Source organism: Orcinus orca, chromosome 3 (assembly GCF_937001465.1).
Source record: "Orcinus orca chromosome 3, mOrcOrc1.1, whole genome shotgun sequence".
Lineage (NCBI taxonomy): Eukaryota > Metazoa > Chordata > Mammalia > Artiodactyla > Delphinidae > Orcinus > Orcinus orca.
Window position 1 is genome coordinate 7,858,858 of NC_064561.1, and position 17,274 is coordinate 7,876,131.

A 17,274-nucleotide genomic window follows, 5' to 3' on the forward strand; every position below is an offset into this window, starting at 1 on the left:
CTGCAGAGGAACGAGGAACCTAGACTTCAATGAGCAGAGGCCTGGGTCCCCACGTTTGGGAGGACCATATGTAGTCCCAAGACCAAGGGAGGAAGGTGGGGGTGGCTGCGGACCTAGTCAGCCTGAAGAAGGAATTGCGACCCTGTGGATTTTGAGCAGGCTAGGCGTCTCTAAGGTTTAAAGGGGGTGGGGAATGGGCATCCCACAGTGCAGGGGCACTGCTCCAAAGGGAGTGAAGAAGTTTGGGGCTCAGGGTTCCAGGCAAACCCCTTCGGTGCCCTGAAGACCCAGTAAACCATCGGGCCGTCTCGGACCCCATAAACTTCGGGTGGACGGTTTTGCCATGTAAATGTCCTGGCTTCCCGGGCTCGTGATTGGTCCGCCTGTGAGTCCCACTCCCTCTCTGCTAAGCGGGACCTGGCCTTTCTGTCAGGCGATAGGGGGTGGCGCAGTCTCTTGTGGTGTGCGGGCGCGAGTGCACGGTTTTGTCAGGGCGGCCACCAGGCGCGAGGAGGTGTTCTCACTAGAACACTAGGGGAGCCTTTGAGTGAGGCTTCAGCACCACAGACAGCGGTCCGACGGCCCTGTCCAGGGCGCTGCGGGCTGCGTAGCCCGGGTCCCCGAACCCGAGAGTCGCTATCCAAACTCTATCCTCGTCCGTGCACGCCCTTTTAAGCTCCAGACTGTCCGAGAGTGCCATCAAACCCAGCGAGGAGAGCCTAATTTGACCAATCAGGGATGGCCCCCGAGAGGACCAATTGAGGGAAGATGCCTTCGAGATTGAGCCAATGGGAGCGCGAGCAGCAGACAGCGCTGCCACGACGATGGAAAGGGAAGGCCAATCATAATGGCCCGCGCAATCTGGGCGGTGGCGATGCGGATCCCCGGTTGGCCCTTCTTGGATTTGCCAGGGCGACCTGGCTGCCGACCCCGGGGACCCCGAGCGATGGCTTGTTCCCCATCCCGTGTTCCTCCTCGCTCCTGTCGGATCGGAAACTGTGCTTGTGCCGGGAAGGAAGCTACTCCTGGGCGCGCAGACCAGGCTGCAGTTCCCATGGAAACTGCTGGCTCCCGGTTGTGCGGGGATAGCGAAAGGGGACTGAGCCTTGCGGGGAGGCTCGCGGGGGCGGCCCCAGTAGCCGGACTCGCTCATCCTCTCCAACTCATCCGTCCCCAGCTGGGGTAGCTCCCAGTCCGAAAAATAAAATGAGGCCTAGCTGCTGCCCCGCCCCCACAAGCTGGTGAGGGGCCGGCGGGGCCATTCTGCGCGTGGCGCCATAGAGCTTCCCCGGGCACGTGCCCTGGCTCGCGGCTGCGGTCCCCGGAGTCACGTGGCTGCGGCCACCAGGGCCCACGAGGTTTGCGCGCCATCTGGCGGCCGCGTGGCCTGGAATCGCTCCCCGTCCCTCTCCCAGAAGGCCCGCATAAGGAGGAGGAGGAGGCGGCCTCAGCATCATCCTCCGGGAAATGGGGCCAGTGCAGTCGCCCCGCCGCTGCCAAATCCCCTCCCCCGGCTTTCTTCTTGTTCCAGGAACACGCCGAGCCCGTTCCACCTCGGGGCTTTGGCACTGGCTGTTCCTTCGACCTGGGATTTGCCTCCCCCGTCTTTCTTCAGGGATGGAACCTCTTTGTCATTCTGGTCTATGCTCAAAGGCCTCCCCAGAGAGGCCCTCCCTGACCACCAACCTGAACAGCACTCCCAGGAACTAGCGTATCACTCTATTTTCTGCACGGCGCTTGTCACAGCTGTAGATGTTTTACTGAGGGGTTTACTGGACATCTCCCCAACTGCTCCCTGAGCTCTCTGAGAACCAGGAATGACTGTTCTATGAGGGATTAGGAGAGGGAGTCAGGATCCTGAGACCTGGGACATGTTCAGTAGCCTCCAGGGCCCCCAACCTTCCACACCTGACCCTGTCAGAGGAGGGGGTGTTTAGGGTTGCCAGGCCCAGGTAGCCGAGGCAGAGCGGAGGTTGACAGGAAAGGGCAGGAGCGCTGTCTGGTGTGTAGGGGCATCTGCCCCTGCCCCCGTCTTGCTCGGGAAGGAACCAGGTTGGAGACAGAGAGGGGCCCACCTTCCCCCAATCATCCAGGCCTAGGGGAAGAGCAGCTCCTTTCTCGCTCTTTAATCTCGTTCTGCTCTCTTGACACAGTCCCAGCAGTGCAGCCCCAGGTGCCAGCTCCAAAACTCGGGCGGGGTCGGGGGGACCTGCCCTGAGGGCCCAGCCCTGGAGCGGGGCAGAGGCGCCTCCTTCTGGCCCGAGGTCCTGGCGGCTGGCCGCGGCTGTCCCGGCCCTGGCAGACTCGGGCATGGTGTCCGATGGGATGAATAAATAGGGGCGTTCAGTGGTTGGGTGGATCAGGCGGGCTTGTGGTCCGGGTGGCTTTTGAGCGTGTGGAACTTGACGCTGTCCAGCTTCTCGAAGCGCTTCCCGCAACGCTCGCACGTGAAGTTGTACTGCACCTCGGCCGTGTGCTTCTTCATGTGCCAGTTGAGCGACGCACGCTGTCGGCACTGGTAGCCACAGATTTCGCACCTGCAGGGGAGCACGCGGGAGGCACCGGGGTGGGGGTGGGGGGGGGCGGGGTCAGAGAGGGCGGGGCAAAAGGGAGCAGCACCGGGGAGGGGCCGCCTCGGGGGCGGGACACAACCACTAAGGCTGGGCAGACCCCTGGAAGGGGGGGCACCATCTGGGGTGGGAGCACTCTGGAAACCCCACAGATGCAACACTGGGGACGTCGCCCGCCCTTGGGAGCTGCCCTGTGAGAGTCCAGGCCCGGATGCCCTCCCTCCCAGCCCCTCGCGGGAAGCCCGTCACTCACTGCAGAGGCGTCTCGCCTGTGTGCGTGCGCCGGTGCACCTCCAGGTGGTTTTTCCTCTTAAAGGACTTGCCGCAGGTTTCACAGGTGAATTCACGGACACCTGGGGGAGACGCGGGGCTGAGCAGGCCGCCGTCGAGAGAGGGGTTTGTGGGGTCACTGCGGCATTGCCGAGACCCAGTAGTGCGCAAGGCCTCTGGGCGCAGGCAGACGAAAGCCCACATCCTCTGGGCGCGAATGCCGACTATAATAGCTAAGGCAGCTAGAACAAAGGACAGCTACGGCCCCGCATGAGGCTCGCAGGCTGCCCAGGAACGCGACTGGGCAGAGCAGGAATGCGTACTCGGATCCCTGAGGTACACAGGGTGCAAACTGCCAAGTTAAAGTGGGGCTCAATTTGACTCTAATGTTTCATGTATTGGGGCGATCTCACATAAAAATCCAAAGTTCCAGCCTCTCGAAAAACCTGAAGCCGTGCCCTCCTGCTGGGTATAGGCACCAGTGCTCCCCGTGAGGCCCGCACCCCGTGTCCTGGGTTACGGAGGCGCCTGGAGCAGACGGAACAGAAATCCTGGCCCAAGTTCACTTCCCCACCCTGCCCACCTGGGGTGGTTCACTGTCCCCCCTCAGTCCTGGAACTGAGTCCCACGTGAGAGTTGCTCATGGAAGTGGGGAGGCCAAGGGCCAAGTTGGGGAAGAGATAGCCAACCCCTGCCCAGCTCCACATGCCTTAGAATAGCAGATGTCCCTGTGACCCGTGTAGTGACAGCTTACTGACTACTTGGGAGGTGCCCAGCGGGCCCTAAGTCAAGCACTTTACTTCCACCGTCTCACACCAGCCCTTGTGGTGGACACAGAGGAGGCTCAGAGAGGGGCAGTCCGTGTCTGGGTTTCAGCCTGCCTGCCCCAGCCCCGGCCCCAGCTCCCAGGCCCAGGCCCCCGTGCCTTTGGCTCAAGCTGCCAGCCCCTCCCCGGCCTGACCTGAGTGGATGATCATGTGCCGCCGAAGGTGGTTGGATAAATAGAACTTCTTGCCGCAGCCGGGGTGAGGGCACACCTTGGTCTTCCCTTTCCGATGCACAAGGTTGACGTGGTTCTGGGGGCAAGAGGGGCAGGAGTGGGGCTGCGGGTGCCATGGGCCCGCCTCTGGAGCTCTCCAGGGTGGGGACAGATGAGGGCCAGCTAGGGCTGGCCTCCCTGGAAGAGGAAGAGGAAGAGGGGTGCCCTTGCCCTTGGGCAGGGACTCCCAGATCCGAGCCGGGGGCCAGGGGCACAACTGGGATCAAAGAGCAGCTTACTGAGCACCTACTCCAGCCAGGCTCTGGGCTGGGGCATCAGTCAGCCTTGTCAGAACCATGGGAAGGGGATCAGCCATGAGCCCAGTTTGTGGATGGGGAAACTAAGGCTCTGGAGGCTTAGTGGTTTGGCCCGTGTCTCACAGGTGGGCAGTGGCAGGGCTAGGACCGGAGTCCAGGGCTGTCAGCCCCACAGCGGCACTTTGCATAGTGCTAAGCTGCCCCTAGCGCCTGGAGCAGGCAGCCCCCGAGTCATTCATTCTTTTGTTCTTTCATTCTTTAACTCACTAGCACAACTGCTCCAGCGCCCAGCACCAGGCCTGGCACCCGGTAGGTGCTCAACACGTGCTTAATGAAAACATGACTTGGCAAATCCAAAGTTCTCCTGGTGCCACATCCTGCGCCAGGAGTGGGCATGTGACGGGATCCTGTCTCTGCTCTCAGGGCACCCTGTCCAGACCTCAGAGGGCAAACAGCAGGTATGTTCTGGTAGTGCAGTGACCCGGGGCTGGGGGGACTAGGGTGGGCTTCCTGGTGGAGGGGCGTCCTCAGTTGAGCTTGGAGAGGAAGCATCGTGAGCTGACAGGGTGGCCTGGGCAAAGGCAGGAAGAGTTCAGGCGGCTGGAAGAGGGGTAGTCTGTGGGGAGCCACCAGGACCAGGCAGGCCCCCGGGGTGTGCAGAGCGAGGCCGTGGCTGGTTGAGGAGGCAGGATGGCTGGGGCTGGAGAGCAGGAGGGGAGGGCACAGAGGTGACGGCTGCCTCTCTGTGGCTGAGGCTGAGATCAGCTGGGGCTGGGTGGGTGCACGGCAGGCAGGCCAGTGGCACCTGGAGGGGCCGGGTGGGGCCCTCCACGAGCCGCACTGCCCAGACCCAGCGCGCAGGCAGCCCGACACAGAAGCAGTCCCACCCAGCCCACTTGGATGGCGGCCTCACCTGGAAGCTGCTGAGGGCCACGTAGACCTGGCTGCAGCCCTCATAAGGGCAGTGGAACATCTCAAGCAGGCCATCGGCGTCCATCACCCGCGATCGCTTGCTTCGCCGCCTCCTGGAGGGGAAGGGCCCATGGCGTCGGGGCTCTGACACCAGGAGGGCTGCGGGCCCGAGGGCCGCTCCTCGTCCCTCCTCTCCCCCGCCTGCCCCAGCACCCACTTCTCGGGCTCCTTGGGGATCTCATAGATGATGGCTGACATGTCGCTGCCGTCCAGCTCCTCCCCGTCTGCCTCTGCCTCGGGCTCTGCGCTCTCAGGCACCGTCGCAGCCAGCTCTGCCAGTTCTGGGGCCACCGGCTCCTCCTTTTCCTTCTTGAGCACGTGCAGGTCCTCCTTCTCTACGGGGGTGGACACAGGGTGAGTGTCCGTGGGGACTAAGGCTGCTGAGGAGCTTCCTCTGGGGCCATTACTCGCCCTCCCCTTCCCAGGTCCCATCATGGCCCCCCCCAACCTCCCAGACTGGCACGGCCCCCCAGACCTTTCTTGGTCTCAATGCCTGTCATGGCGTCAGGGTCCACGGTGCTGGGCTGGCTGCCCTCTGGCTCCGTCTGGGTGTAGGCGGCCACACCCTCCATCATTGCGCAGGGCACCTCATCACCCAGGCCCCCTCCGGGGGCACCGTTGCCTGCTGCCACGTTGAGGTGGATGCCCTCGGCTGTGAGGGCATCGTAGCCAGGGCCGGCAATTATGATCACCTGTGAACCGGGCACCATGCCTGGCATGGGACAGCTGGCCACCACCTCACCCAGTGCCTCCTGGGGCATGTTCTCAAAGAGGGTGCTAGGGCCCGGGCCCACTTGCACGGGCACCGGCACGCACACCACTGTCTCCAGGGCTTCGGGCCCGCTGCTGGCTGGGTTGGGGCACAGTGGGGTGCCCTGCTCAGCCAGGCTCTCCACGTGGTGGACATCGAAGGGGATGTGCATGCCCTCCTGTGTGATGAGCCCGCTGCTGCCCGCTGGGCTGGTGGGGGTAACTGCCGCCATCGCCACTGTCGCCTTGGCCTGCTGGCCCTCAGGGGGCTCCTCGGAGCCGGAGCTGGAGCTGGACGAGTCAGAGCTGCCGGCCACCAGGCCATTGCCCACTGTGGTGACAGAGGAGAGGGGACAGTTACGACAGTGGCGGCAGCAGCTGGTATTGCTTGAAGGCTCCCCGGGGGCTGAGCACTGTGACTCCCCTACCCCCATAAGAGCGGTCAGCTCGGTCCATATCCTCCACAGCCGGCCCTACTCCTTGAGATGCTCTCCTGACTCAGCCTCCAGACCCACACTCAGGTTCCTGGCTCCTCCCTGGTGGCCCCTGCTCAGCCTCTTCTGTTCTTATGGGCCTGGGAGGCTCTCACTGGGGCCTCTCCTCAGCGCTCCACTCATCCCAGGGTATCCACCAGGCTCATACCACCCTCATCCTTGACACCAGCTGGGTGTCCAACAATTCGATTCAGTTCTGACACTATCTGTCTGGAGACAGTGTCAGACCCTGAGGGTTAAAGAGCTCAGTCCCACAAGGCTGCCCCCACTTCAGATTTCAGTCACAAGTCCCGGGTCACCCATACTTCCGGCTATAAAGCAGAGGTTCCCACAGCGCCCTCCTCAGCTTTGGTAATTTGCTAGAACAACTCACAGAACTCAAGAAAGTGCTCTACTTCTGATTACAGTTTTATTATAAAGGATACAACTCAGCAATGGCCGGATGAACAGATACACAAGGGAAGGTAATCGGTAGGGAGGTGGGGGGAGGTTGGGGGTCGCCACGGAGCTGCCATGCTCTCTACAGACACGTAAATCTCCCAGCGCCTTAACGTGTCCACCGACCTGGAAGCTCTCGGATCACTGTTTAAGAGTTTTTATAGGGACTTCCCTGGCGGTCCAGTGGTTAAGACTCCATGCTCCCAAAACAGGGGGCATGGGTTCGATCCCTGGTCGGGGAACTAAGATCCTGCATGCCACACGGCGTGGCCAAAAAAATAAAAATAAAAAATAAATAAAAGAGTTTTTATAACCCAGTTTCTAGCCCCCATCTGCTCCTGGGGGCTGGGGGTGGGGCTGAGAGCTGCCACCCTCTAACCCTGGGTTTGGCCTTTCTGGGGACCAGCCCCCATCGTAAAGCTATCTAGGGGCCCCTCCCTGAGTCACTTCATTAGACTCAGGTGTGTTCCCAAGGGGTCTCTTGCGAAAGGGGCTCATTACAAACACTGTTTACAAACTGAAGGTCTGTGGCAACCCTGCCTCGGGCAAGTCTATTGGCGCCATTCTTCCAACAGCATTTGATCACTCTGGGTCACGTTTTGGTAACCGTTGAAACTTTTTCATTATTATTATATTTGTTATGGTGACCTGTGATCAATGATCTTTGATGTTACTATTGCAAAAGGATTGCCACTCACTGAAGGCTCAGATGATGGTGGCATTTTTTTAGCAATAAAGTATTTTTAAAAATTTTATTATCTATCTATCTATCTATCTATCTATCTATCTATCTATCATTGGCCGAGCAGCATACTCAGCAGGCAGGATCTTAGTTCCCTGACCAGGGATTGAACCCGTGCCCCCTGCAGTGGGAATGCAGAGTCCTAACCACTGGACAGCCAGGGAAGTCCCCAGCAACAAAGTATTTTTAAATTAAGGAATGTACCTTTTTTTTTCCCACAATGCTATTGCACAGTTAACAGACCACAGTATAGTGTAAACATAACTTTTATATGCACTGGGAAACCAAAAAGTTCGTGAGACTCCTTTTATTTCGATATTCACTTTATTGCGGTGGTCTGGAATCAAACCTGCAATATCGCCTAGGTCTGCCTGCATCTATTTTTATTATACCATCACCACCCATACCCCAGTGTCTCCAGTGGACAGTTCTCGCCTGGACCTCCCGCGGAGCTGCAGCCCATCACGCCCCACTGCTCCCTCTGAGGGGTCTTACAGGCATCTCAGACTCTAGGCTCCGAATCTTCCCTCAGAGAAAGGCTGCATGGCTCACAGACACCCCCGTCTCAGCGGGCGGCAGCTCTGCCCTTCCAGTTGCTCAGGCCAAAGTCCTGGGGCTCTCCTTGACTTCTCCCTTTCTCTCACACCCACTTCCAATCTGTCAGCAAAACCTGTTGGCGCTGCTTCCAAAATACATCCCCAGGCTGACGGCTTCTCCTACCTCCCCCGCACACCCTGGTCACGGCCCCGCCAGCCCTCTGCCAGGACCATGCAGTTCCTTCTTCTGGGTGCCCCCGCTCCCATCCTTGCCCACCCCCAAGTCTGTCCTCCCCTCACTGGCCAGGGGGAGCCTGTGAACACCTGCTCAGGTCACGTCCCTCTTTGACTGAGAATCTGCTCATCACTTCCTGTGGAAGAGATAGGCCAGCTGCTCACCAAACCCGTCTCTTCCTCCTGACACCTGGTGGACTACATGTCCCAGCATCCTTTGCCATTAGGTGTGCAATACAGCTGAGTCTCACCGGAATGCAGGGGGAAGTGAGCTGTGTTGGGTCACAGGAGCTGGAGTGCGTCTATCTCGGCAGCTGGTCTTACCTCAGTTAACGCCCTTCCCAACTCACTTGGCATAGCAGCCAAAGCCCTCACCATGGCCACACAGCCTGAACATGTGCCCCTGTCACCTCCTCTCCAGCCCCACTGACCTCCCTTCTGTGCCCAGGGACACTAGGCAGGTTTCTGCCTCAGGGCCTCTGCACTCGCCACTCTCTCTGCCTGAACCCTCTTTTCTCAGACACCTGCGTGGGCTCCCTCCTTCACCTCCATCAGACCCTTCCTCAAATGGTATTTTTTCAGGGAGGCCTCTGACCACTTGGTCTCAAATAGCACCCTTTTCTCTCCTTTATTTTCCCCCCAATACTTACCGCCTTCCACTGCACTCTAGATTTTACTTGTTTATCTTGTTTACTGTCTGCTTCCCCTTTATACTGTAAACTCCACAAGGATGGGGGTCCCTGTGCACAGGCCCCAGTGCCCAGGTACACAGTGCTGCTTGGTACACATTGAGTGCACGTTTATAAAAATGAATGAACCCATGACCAAGGCTGTGATGAAGGCCAAGAGGCTGGCATCTTACCCAGGTGTTTGGTGCTAATGTCTGCAAGCAGGGAGAAACTGGGGACAGGAAAAATGAATGCCTGCCCCTTAAGTTACACACACTCGTGACACAGTTTGGGTGTGCTGTCTGGGTACTACGTGTTCTACACTCCCAGAAGGTCACATGGAGAGTGCAGGCTGACTGCCGGGGCGGGATCCTGGTGCCCACTCCTCCAGCTGTGTGAAGGGGGGGTGCCTTATAACCTCTCTGGGCCTGGGGATAACTTGGTACCTACTCAGGGGCTGTTTGGGGTATTTAATGAGTAAATAGGACAGCAGAACTTACAGTAAGCACCCTATCAGTGTTTCCCATTATCGTTATTATCCTAACACCCCATCCCTGACTCAGCCCTGGGGCAGCAGCAGGGGCAGGGTAGGGGGATCGCCCGTCCTTCTAACACCCTGTAATCTGCAGGGTGGATTGAGCCCCGTGGCTCCGCTATGAAGGAGGGGCAGTTGCCTAGTGAGTTGGGGGCACGGCCAGGGCCTGTGCCTGGATCCCCAATTACAATGTCCGGCTGTTAAGCCGACGCTGGACTTCTTGCCAGTTGATAACGACATTAATGACAGAATTGGCAGGGCACCCACTGGCCTCCCACAGTCCTGGTGCGAGGTCTTCTTACTGAGTGCGAGGTGGCAGGGCCGCCCTCGGCAGAGAACTGATAAGGGTGCTGCGGAGGGACCAGGCTGGGACAGGGACACAGCCACTCCCTCACAGAAGATCTGGCTAATCGATTCCAGCATTCATTCCTGAGAGCCCAGATCCAGAGGGCACTGGTATCAGAGTTGGGTTGGGCTGTCAGGGGACTCCTCTGGGTGCCACCCCCATCCCAGCCAGACCCAGTGCCAGATGGGCCAGTCACATTACTCCCAGGGCCTCGGTTTCCTCGACTGCTAATGACAGGGCTGTCATTAGGCTGCGGAGGATTCAGGGTGGTTTGGGGCAGGGCCTGGAGTCGGGAGGACAAGACGGCTGAGGGGCTGGCTGCACACTGGGAGCCTGGCTGACACACAACGGGACAGCCGTTGGCTGGGGTGCCCACCTGGAACACCTCTCGCCCACGGCTTCCCCTCGGCCAGCTGGGATGCCACCTGCTCAGAGATGCCTGCCAGCGCGGGCTCAGCCCTGGTAACTGACCCCACCCTCAGCTCCGGGAGGGTGCCTGGCAGAGGGCCCCATGATCCCCCCGATGCCAAGCCCCCGAGGCAGGCGGGCAGCCCCTCACCACCCATGGCATCTCCTCTGCTCCCCTACCAGGGCCAATTGGACCTTCGTAAATGAGTCCCTCCCAGTCCTGAGAAGGACTCCAGCTCACATGTGTGTGTGACCAATGTGGGATGGCAGGGGAGGGGCTGGGCAGTGAGAGATGGGGAGGGTGGGGCCGTGGTGTGGAGGAGAGAGAAAGGGATGAAAATGGGAGTGAGAGAGTGAGATGGAGGAGAGACAGTGGGAAGAAGAGAGAAAACGAAAGGAGATGCGCGTGCGAGAGAGAGAGAGAGAGAGAGAGAGAGAGAGAGAGAGAGAGGATGAAACACAGAAAGGTGAAAGGGGAGGATCAGGAACAAGAGAAAGCTCAAGAGCAGAGAACGGGGTGTAGGGAGGAGAACAGGCTGGAGGGCAGGAAAGAGGGTGAGGCTGCGAGAGACAGTGCAGAGCCTGAGAGCCGGAGGATGTAAAGGAGAACAAAGAGGCCAGGAGAGGCCCAGCACCTGCCTGTCCCTCCAGCCGCTGAGCCAGGTTCCTGGACCTCAGCCCTGCCTGCGACTGACCTCAGGCCCAGATGAGCAAACTGCGCCGCGCCTTGGCTGTCCCTCCGCAAAATGGGGACTAGCTCTTGGGCTCTGCAAGGACTCAAAGACTGCAAGGCCATCCAGAGCCAGGGCCATGTCAGCTGCTGTGAGGTCCGTGACGCTGGCCTGAGGCTGGCAGGGCCCATGAGGGGCTGTAGAGCCCCAAACACTGGAGGCCACCGTGAGCCCTCCCCTCGCAGACCCACCTTTGTCACTCTCAGGGTCTGAGTCGCTGAGCGGCTTCAGGGGCGAGTGCAGGTCTTGGAAGTAGCGGTGCCCAGCCTCGCACTGCCACACAGCCGTGGTGTACAGGCCAAAGGTGGGGTCCAGCTCGGCGAGGTGTGGCTCGTAGGGGCAGCGGTGCTTGTGGTCCTCGTACCAGATCACCACGTTCTTCAGGCAGTTTACATTGCGTCGCCGCCCTGCGCACGTGGGGCATGGGCAGGCATGAGGCGCACAGCTCACCCCTACCACCCTCTCTGGGCAGCACGGCCCCCAGAACCACATGGGTCTTATAGCTCTGGGGGTTGAGACACCCTCCTGAGTATTATCCAGGCCTGTCCCCAGTTTACAGATGAGGAAACTGAGGCTCAGAGATGTGAGACCTGCCCCGGACACAACAGAGACTGGCAGGGAATGTCCTCGTTGTTTGAGTCAAGTCATATACATAATAAAGCCTGGTGTATGGCAGGTGCTCACGCAACGACTGTCAGCTGTTAGTTACAGTTATAATCGTCCTCATCAACTCAGCGTCTCCCGCCTGCACCAGCTCAGTCCCTCGGCCCTAGTCTCCCAGCTCTCACCCTTGCCCCCGGCAGCTGACAGAGGGCGTCTCTGAACACTTGAGTCGGGGCCACATCCCTTCTCTACTCAAAATCCACCAGGGCAGACTTCCCTGGTGGCGCAGTGGTTAAGACTCTGCCTGCCAATGCGGGGGACACGGGTTCAAGCCCTGGTCCGGGAAGATCCCACGTGCCGCGGAGCAACTAAGCCCACGAGCCACAAATATTGAGCCTGTGCACCACAACTACTGAAGCCGTGCGCCTACAGCCCGTTGCTCTGCAACAAGAGAAGACACTGCAATGAGAAGCCCGTGCACCGCAAGGAAGAGTAGCCCCCGCTCGCCGCAACTAGAGAAAGCCCGCACGCAGCCATGAAGACCCAATGCAGCCAAAAGAAAAAAAGAAAAAATCCACCAGGGCTCCCACCTCAGTGGGGGTAAGAGCCAAAGTCCTCCCTGAGGTTCACCAGGCCCTGTGTGTTCTGCCCTGTCACCTCCTGCTGCTGCCGCCCTGGATCACTCCACTCGAGCCTCAGGGCCTCCTCCCTGTTCCTAAACTAGGCAAGTATGGCCCTGACTCAGGACCTCTGCAAGGGCTGTGCCCTCTTCCTCTAGACACCTGCCTTGCCCCTTGCCCTTCACTCAGCTCTGAAGGTGTGCCCCTGACCTTCCGGGCTGGGAGATGACGGGGCCAGGGGGACCAAGGACACACCTCTCGGCCTGGGGGTCTCAGTCTTAGCTCGGCTTCTGCCTCTGAGCACCGTGATAAGTAGAGGGGCTCACTGCCATCAGACGGCTGTCCCTGGACCACCGGCCCTCACACTGCTGGACATGGCCTGGGACCCACAGCCCAGGGCTCAGGGGCCGTGCTCAGGGGGTGGGAATACGCACTCCAGCCTCTGCTCCGACTGCCCTCGCCCGGCTCCCCTTGAGCCTGGCACAGCACACGCCCTTTAGGCCTGGGCACAAGCTGCTCCCTCTGCTCTGCCTGGCTCTTCCCCGGCTGACTCCCACGCACCAGGCAGGAGAGCAGAGGAGCAAAGGGGACCCCTCGGGAGACACGTGGTCCTGGGTTTGCAGTTTGGCCCGGCCACTTTCTGGCTGTGCAGCCTGGGGCAGTGACTCAGCCTTTCTGTGTCAGATGGGGATGATGAGAGCACCCCCGGTGGGCACAGCACAGGTTCGGGGCCCCTCCAACCCTTCCTATCCCATCCCCACCCCCGACCCAGGCTGGGTCAGACCCCTCCTCTGGGCCCCCCCCCGTGCCTCTACTTCCCCACCACAGCCCTGCTCAGCCTGTCCCCTGTCTTTCCTATGAGACTGCGGGCTCTGGGAGGGCAGGGCTGGGTCTGTCCCGGACTGCACGGCTCCTGGCACACGCGGACCCTCCACAAGCGGTCCCTGAGGGAGGGAGGGAACCAACCACAAAGCAACTTACTCCCAACGCCACCTCCACCCTGGTTGCAGCGCCACTTACTTTTCTTCCGCTTTGGCTTTTTGGGGACTTGCTCCCAAGGCTTCCTGTAACAGAGAGAGGGGGCAGCGGGGAGTGAGCTTGGGGCCTGATGGATGATGACATGCCAATCCTGCTGGGGTAGAATGTGGGCTTCCGCTTCCCGGGCCAGGTCTACTTCCCCTGCCCCTTCACTTGGGCTCTCCTGCACCAACAGCAGCCCTGGCAGGGGTCTACTGTCATCAACCACCTCACGGAGTGGGAAACTGAGGCCCTGAGGGTAAAGCCGCCTGCCCAGGATCCCGTGGCTGGGGAGTGGATTATCAAGAGAGAGCTTATTCGGGGAGCCTGACCTAATCAGGGGAGCCTTTAAAAGGGCCCTGCTGAAGTCAGAGACTGGGGGCTGAGAGCATGAGGGGGCCTGTGAGGGACCAGGACCTGAGAACGACCTTGTGGAGCTGAGAGCAGTCCCAGCTGATGGTCAGCAAGACCGCAGGGAACCCAGCCGTATAGCCCAGAGGAAATGGATTCTGCCAATGCTCTGAACAAGTCTAGAAGCAGATCTTTCCCTGGGCGAGCCTCTAGGTGACGCTGTGGCGTGCTGATACCTTGATTTCAGCCTCCTGAGACCCTGACTTGAGGAGCCAGTTAAAATGTGCCAGATTCCTGACCTGCAGAAATGTGAGATGATAAATCTGTGGGGTTTTAAAGCCACTACGTCTGTGGTCATTTGTTACCCAGTAGAACAGTCATGGAGTTGACTTTGGACTACCCCCTCCAAGGACCTGCAGATCCTGGTCCTGAGGCTGGCCCAGAGCCCTGGGGAGATGGTTGGGCCCTAAGTGCCTGCTCTATGAGGGTCCTGACCCTGCAGCCAGCTCAGGCCCAAAGGCCACGCTATCATGTCCGCCTACCTCTAGGGCCTTCCCCGCTCTGCCTGGGTCCCAATACCCTGACTGTGTGTCCCAGTGAGCCATGGCCTTGGGGAGCCCAGGGCAGGGCCAGACCCTAAGGCCAGGGGCCCCCATGGCCTCCCACACCAGGATGGCCACCAGATCTGCCAAGCAGGTTCCTCACCCTACATGGCACACTCAGCTGTGACCCAGCACAGGCTCCAGGCAGGTGCTTTGGAGCCATCTCTCCTGGACCTGCTAGGGCCTCCCTTTGCCTTCCTGCCACCATGCTTCAGGGTCTGCCCACCTGACTCAGACTGCTTCCCTGCTCTTCCTCTTCTAAACCACAGCAGCAGGCTCTGTGACCCTGGGTGAGTAACCCTGCCTCCCTGTGCCTCAGTTTCCCCATGTGTAGTGTGGGCTCAAAACAGTACCTTCCTCATGGGGTTGGCGTGGGGTCATATGCATTGTAAAGAGCCTGGTAATAAAGAATCACTCAGCAAATGGTAACGATGACCATTATGATTCTCAGTATTATCACAGAGCCAGGCACTGGAACATGGGTCTCCTCGCTGTGGCTGGGGCCACGCTCTTGCCACCAACGTCCTGACAACCAGTCCAGGGTCTCTCCTCAGCTCCACCGCCCACCCTAAGTGACTCTTGTCCAGCCTGATAGCAATCCTCAGCCCCAACACCCCACGTCTAGCCCAGGACAGCTCCTTGGGGCTCCTGCCCAGGCTCTGCCCTCTGCCCAGGAATCCATGTCCCCTTGTACCATCCCGGGAGCCTCTATCCCCTCCCAAGGCTCCACCTCCCCTCCAAGGGGCCAGGCTGGCTGCCTAGATCCTCACCCAAACCCAAATCCAAACACCCATGACCACCTCCACCCATTCATAGCCTCGCCACGGCTGGGGTGCGGGGAATGCCACATCGTGGTGGAGACAGACTTGGCGTCAGTCAGATCCGAGTTCAAGTCTTATCTCTGCTACTGACTGGCTGTGTGACCTCAAGCAGGATTGGTCCCCTCTGGGCCTCAGTTTTCCCATCTGTGAAGTGGGGGTAACCACAGTGCCTCCCACACAGAACTGCCATGCAGTTTGAAGGAATAAATATCCCTTAGTGTATTTTCCTGACTACTCATGTGCCCCGGGGTCAGGTTTTGCCACACACTGCCTGGGTTGTCTCAGTGCCCCTGCCCCGGTCCTGCACAGCTCCCACACACCTCCAGCTCAGCCAGACAAGCTTCTGTAAATACCACTTTCAGCTTCGGAACCTCCAGGGGCTCCCTCTGGTCAGTGGTTCTCAACTCCAGCTGTACATCAAGTCTCCCTGGAAGCTCTTCAGAAAAAAATACAGGGTCTGCAACTCCACCCAGACTAACTGAATCAGAAACTCCAATAGCTGGGACTCCGGCTTGAAGTTTTATAAGCTCCCAGCATTTCCTGCCCTGCTCTTGGGCATATAAACCAGCCTGCCACCCTGGGGAGGGGGTGGGTACAATTCAACAGGTTCTGGTTGATTCTTGGCCCTCAGAATCTCCCCTGAGAGAAACATGTGAATGTATACAAGTGAAAACCAGGGCAGAACAAGGGTTTTGTTGCAGCACTGTTTGTGACAGGAAACAAACATCATCATGACAGCTAATATCCGGACTGCTCACTATGTGCCTGGCACCGTTTGAGGCCCTCTGCTGTATTTTAACTCATTTAATCATCACATCAACTTATAAGGCAAGAAGAGAAATATTCCTTCCATTACTGCTCATTCTCGAGATTCAGATTATGCAAAGGCCTCTGCCCTCCACCTGAGCAGCTAACTCGGGGTTTCCTCTTCACCTGAGTCTCCCTGGGCAGAGGTGTTCCCCAAGAGCCAAGAGATTTAGGGGAGTGAGATCTGGATTGTGAGGGGTGCTCTGGGAGTGTGGGGCCTCCCCAGTGGCCCCATTCCAGTGTGGGAATGGGGCCACACGCAGTCCCAGGTGGGTCACCGGAACCTCATGAGGGGTAGGGCTGGGTGGCCCGGGGTGTCCAGTCACAGCCCCAGGCTACATTGTGGGAGTTTTAGGGAATGAGGCATGTGACATGCCGGGGACCAGCAGGGACCTCGGGCCCCTCAGGGCTCGGGAGGCGGGGCCGCCCTTCCAGGGACTGGGCCGTTAGAATGCTTGGAGGTGGGGCCCGTACCAGGATTGGGCAGCCAGAGCTCTAGGGGGCAGGGCCAAGCGCCCAGGAGGCGGGTCGAGAGGCTGGGCGTATCCTAGGATTGGGCAGTCGGAGCGAAGGAAGGCGGGGCCGCGAGCCAGGCGCGTCCCAGGACCAGCAGTCAGAGACCCAGGCCGGCAGTCGGGGCGCTGGGCGGGGTTCACAGGTGCCAGGGGCGGGGCCCTGAGGGCGGAGGGGGCGGGACCAGGCTCAGCGGGGGATGGGGGCGTCTCCTCCCTCGCTCCCTCCCTCCGTTGGGCCGGGCCCCCTCACCCGTGGCGGCTGCTACGTTGGCCGCGCTCCAGCGAGATGAGGTAGGCGGCGAGCTTGGCGTCGCTCCAGCCGCTGCGGCGCCGCAGGTCCACCCAGGGCCCGTGCGCCTCGCCCAGGTACACGCGCCGCACGTCGTACTTCTTCCGGGACTCGAGCCGCCGCCGGGCCCGGTCCGACTCCGTGAGCCGCGGGCGGCCCCGCGCCTTGCGGCCCGCCGCGCCCTCCTCGGCGGCCACCTCCCCGCCCGCGCCCGCCTCAGCCTCCGCCTCCGCCTCGGGCTCCGGCGCCCGCTCCGCCATCCCCCCCTCCCTGGTTACTAGCCTCCCCCGTTGTTAGGAGCCCGGCCGGAAGTGGCGCGCATGTTCCGCGCCGCCGAGAAATTTCTCATGGACTCTCACTGGCTCGCGGCGCCAAAAGAAGATCGAGAGTGGAAGCTGCGCATGCGCGCAATAAGCGCCAGCAACAACCCACTCTCCCTTTACTCCCTTCTCTGTTAAACTTTCTGACAAGGCAGAGACGGAAGGGGTAGCGGAAGGTTTGAGGCTGATCCGGGAAGAGCCAGGAGAGCCCATAGACCCTGAGGTGATGGGGGCTTCTTCCTCCGCACCTTTATCCTGAATGAATTGTGGGGATGACAAAGGAAGGGTGGGAGCTGTCCAGAAAAGGCGGACGGAAGGCCAGCGGCTCGACCCGTCAGT

The 17,274-nt window shown here is 60.0% G+C and overlaps 2 protein-coding genes across 5 annotated transcripts in view; one reads left to right on the forward strand and one right to left on the reverse strand.

Moving 5' to 3' along the window:
• Positions 1–17,274, forward strand: part of PRKCSH (protein kinase C substrate 80K-H) — a 140,382-nt gene that overhangs the window by 32,571 nt on the left and 90,537 nt on the right. The gene's annotated exons all lie outside the window — the stretch shown is intronic.
• Positions 2,125–17,226, reverse strand: ZNF653 (zinc finger protein 653). 4 transcript variants are annotated; one of them, XM_004277402.3, is made up of 9 exons: positions 16,577–17,226; positions 13,234–13,277; positions 11,182–11,397; positions 5,584–6,189; positions 5,266–5,443; positions 5,050–5,161; positions 3,802–3,916; positions 2,824–2,923; positions 2,125–2,537 (listed from the first exon to the last, which is right to left on the reverse strand). In XM_004277402.3, exons 1-9 carry the CDS (start codon positions 16,873–16,875, stop codon positions 2,360–2,362), a joined length of 1,848 nt encoding a protein of 615 aa, XP_004277450.1. In that variant the 5' UTR covers positions 16,876–17,226; the 3' UTR covers positions 2,125–2,359. The 4 variants fall into 4 exon arrangements, with proteins under 4 accessions (XP_004277450.1, XP_033257077.1, XP_049564457.1 ...); XM_033401186.2 differs by having other exon boundaries at positions 2,824–2,940; XM_049708500.1 differs by lacking the exon at positions 11,182–11,397.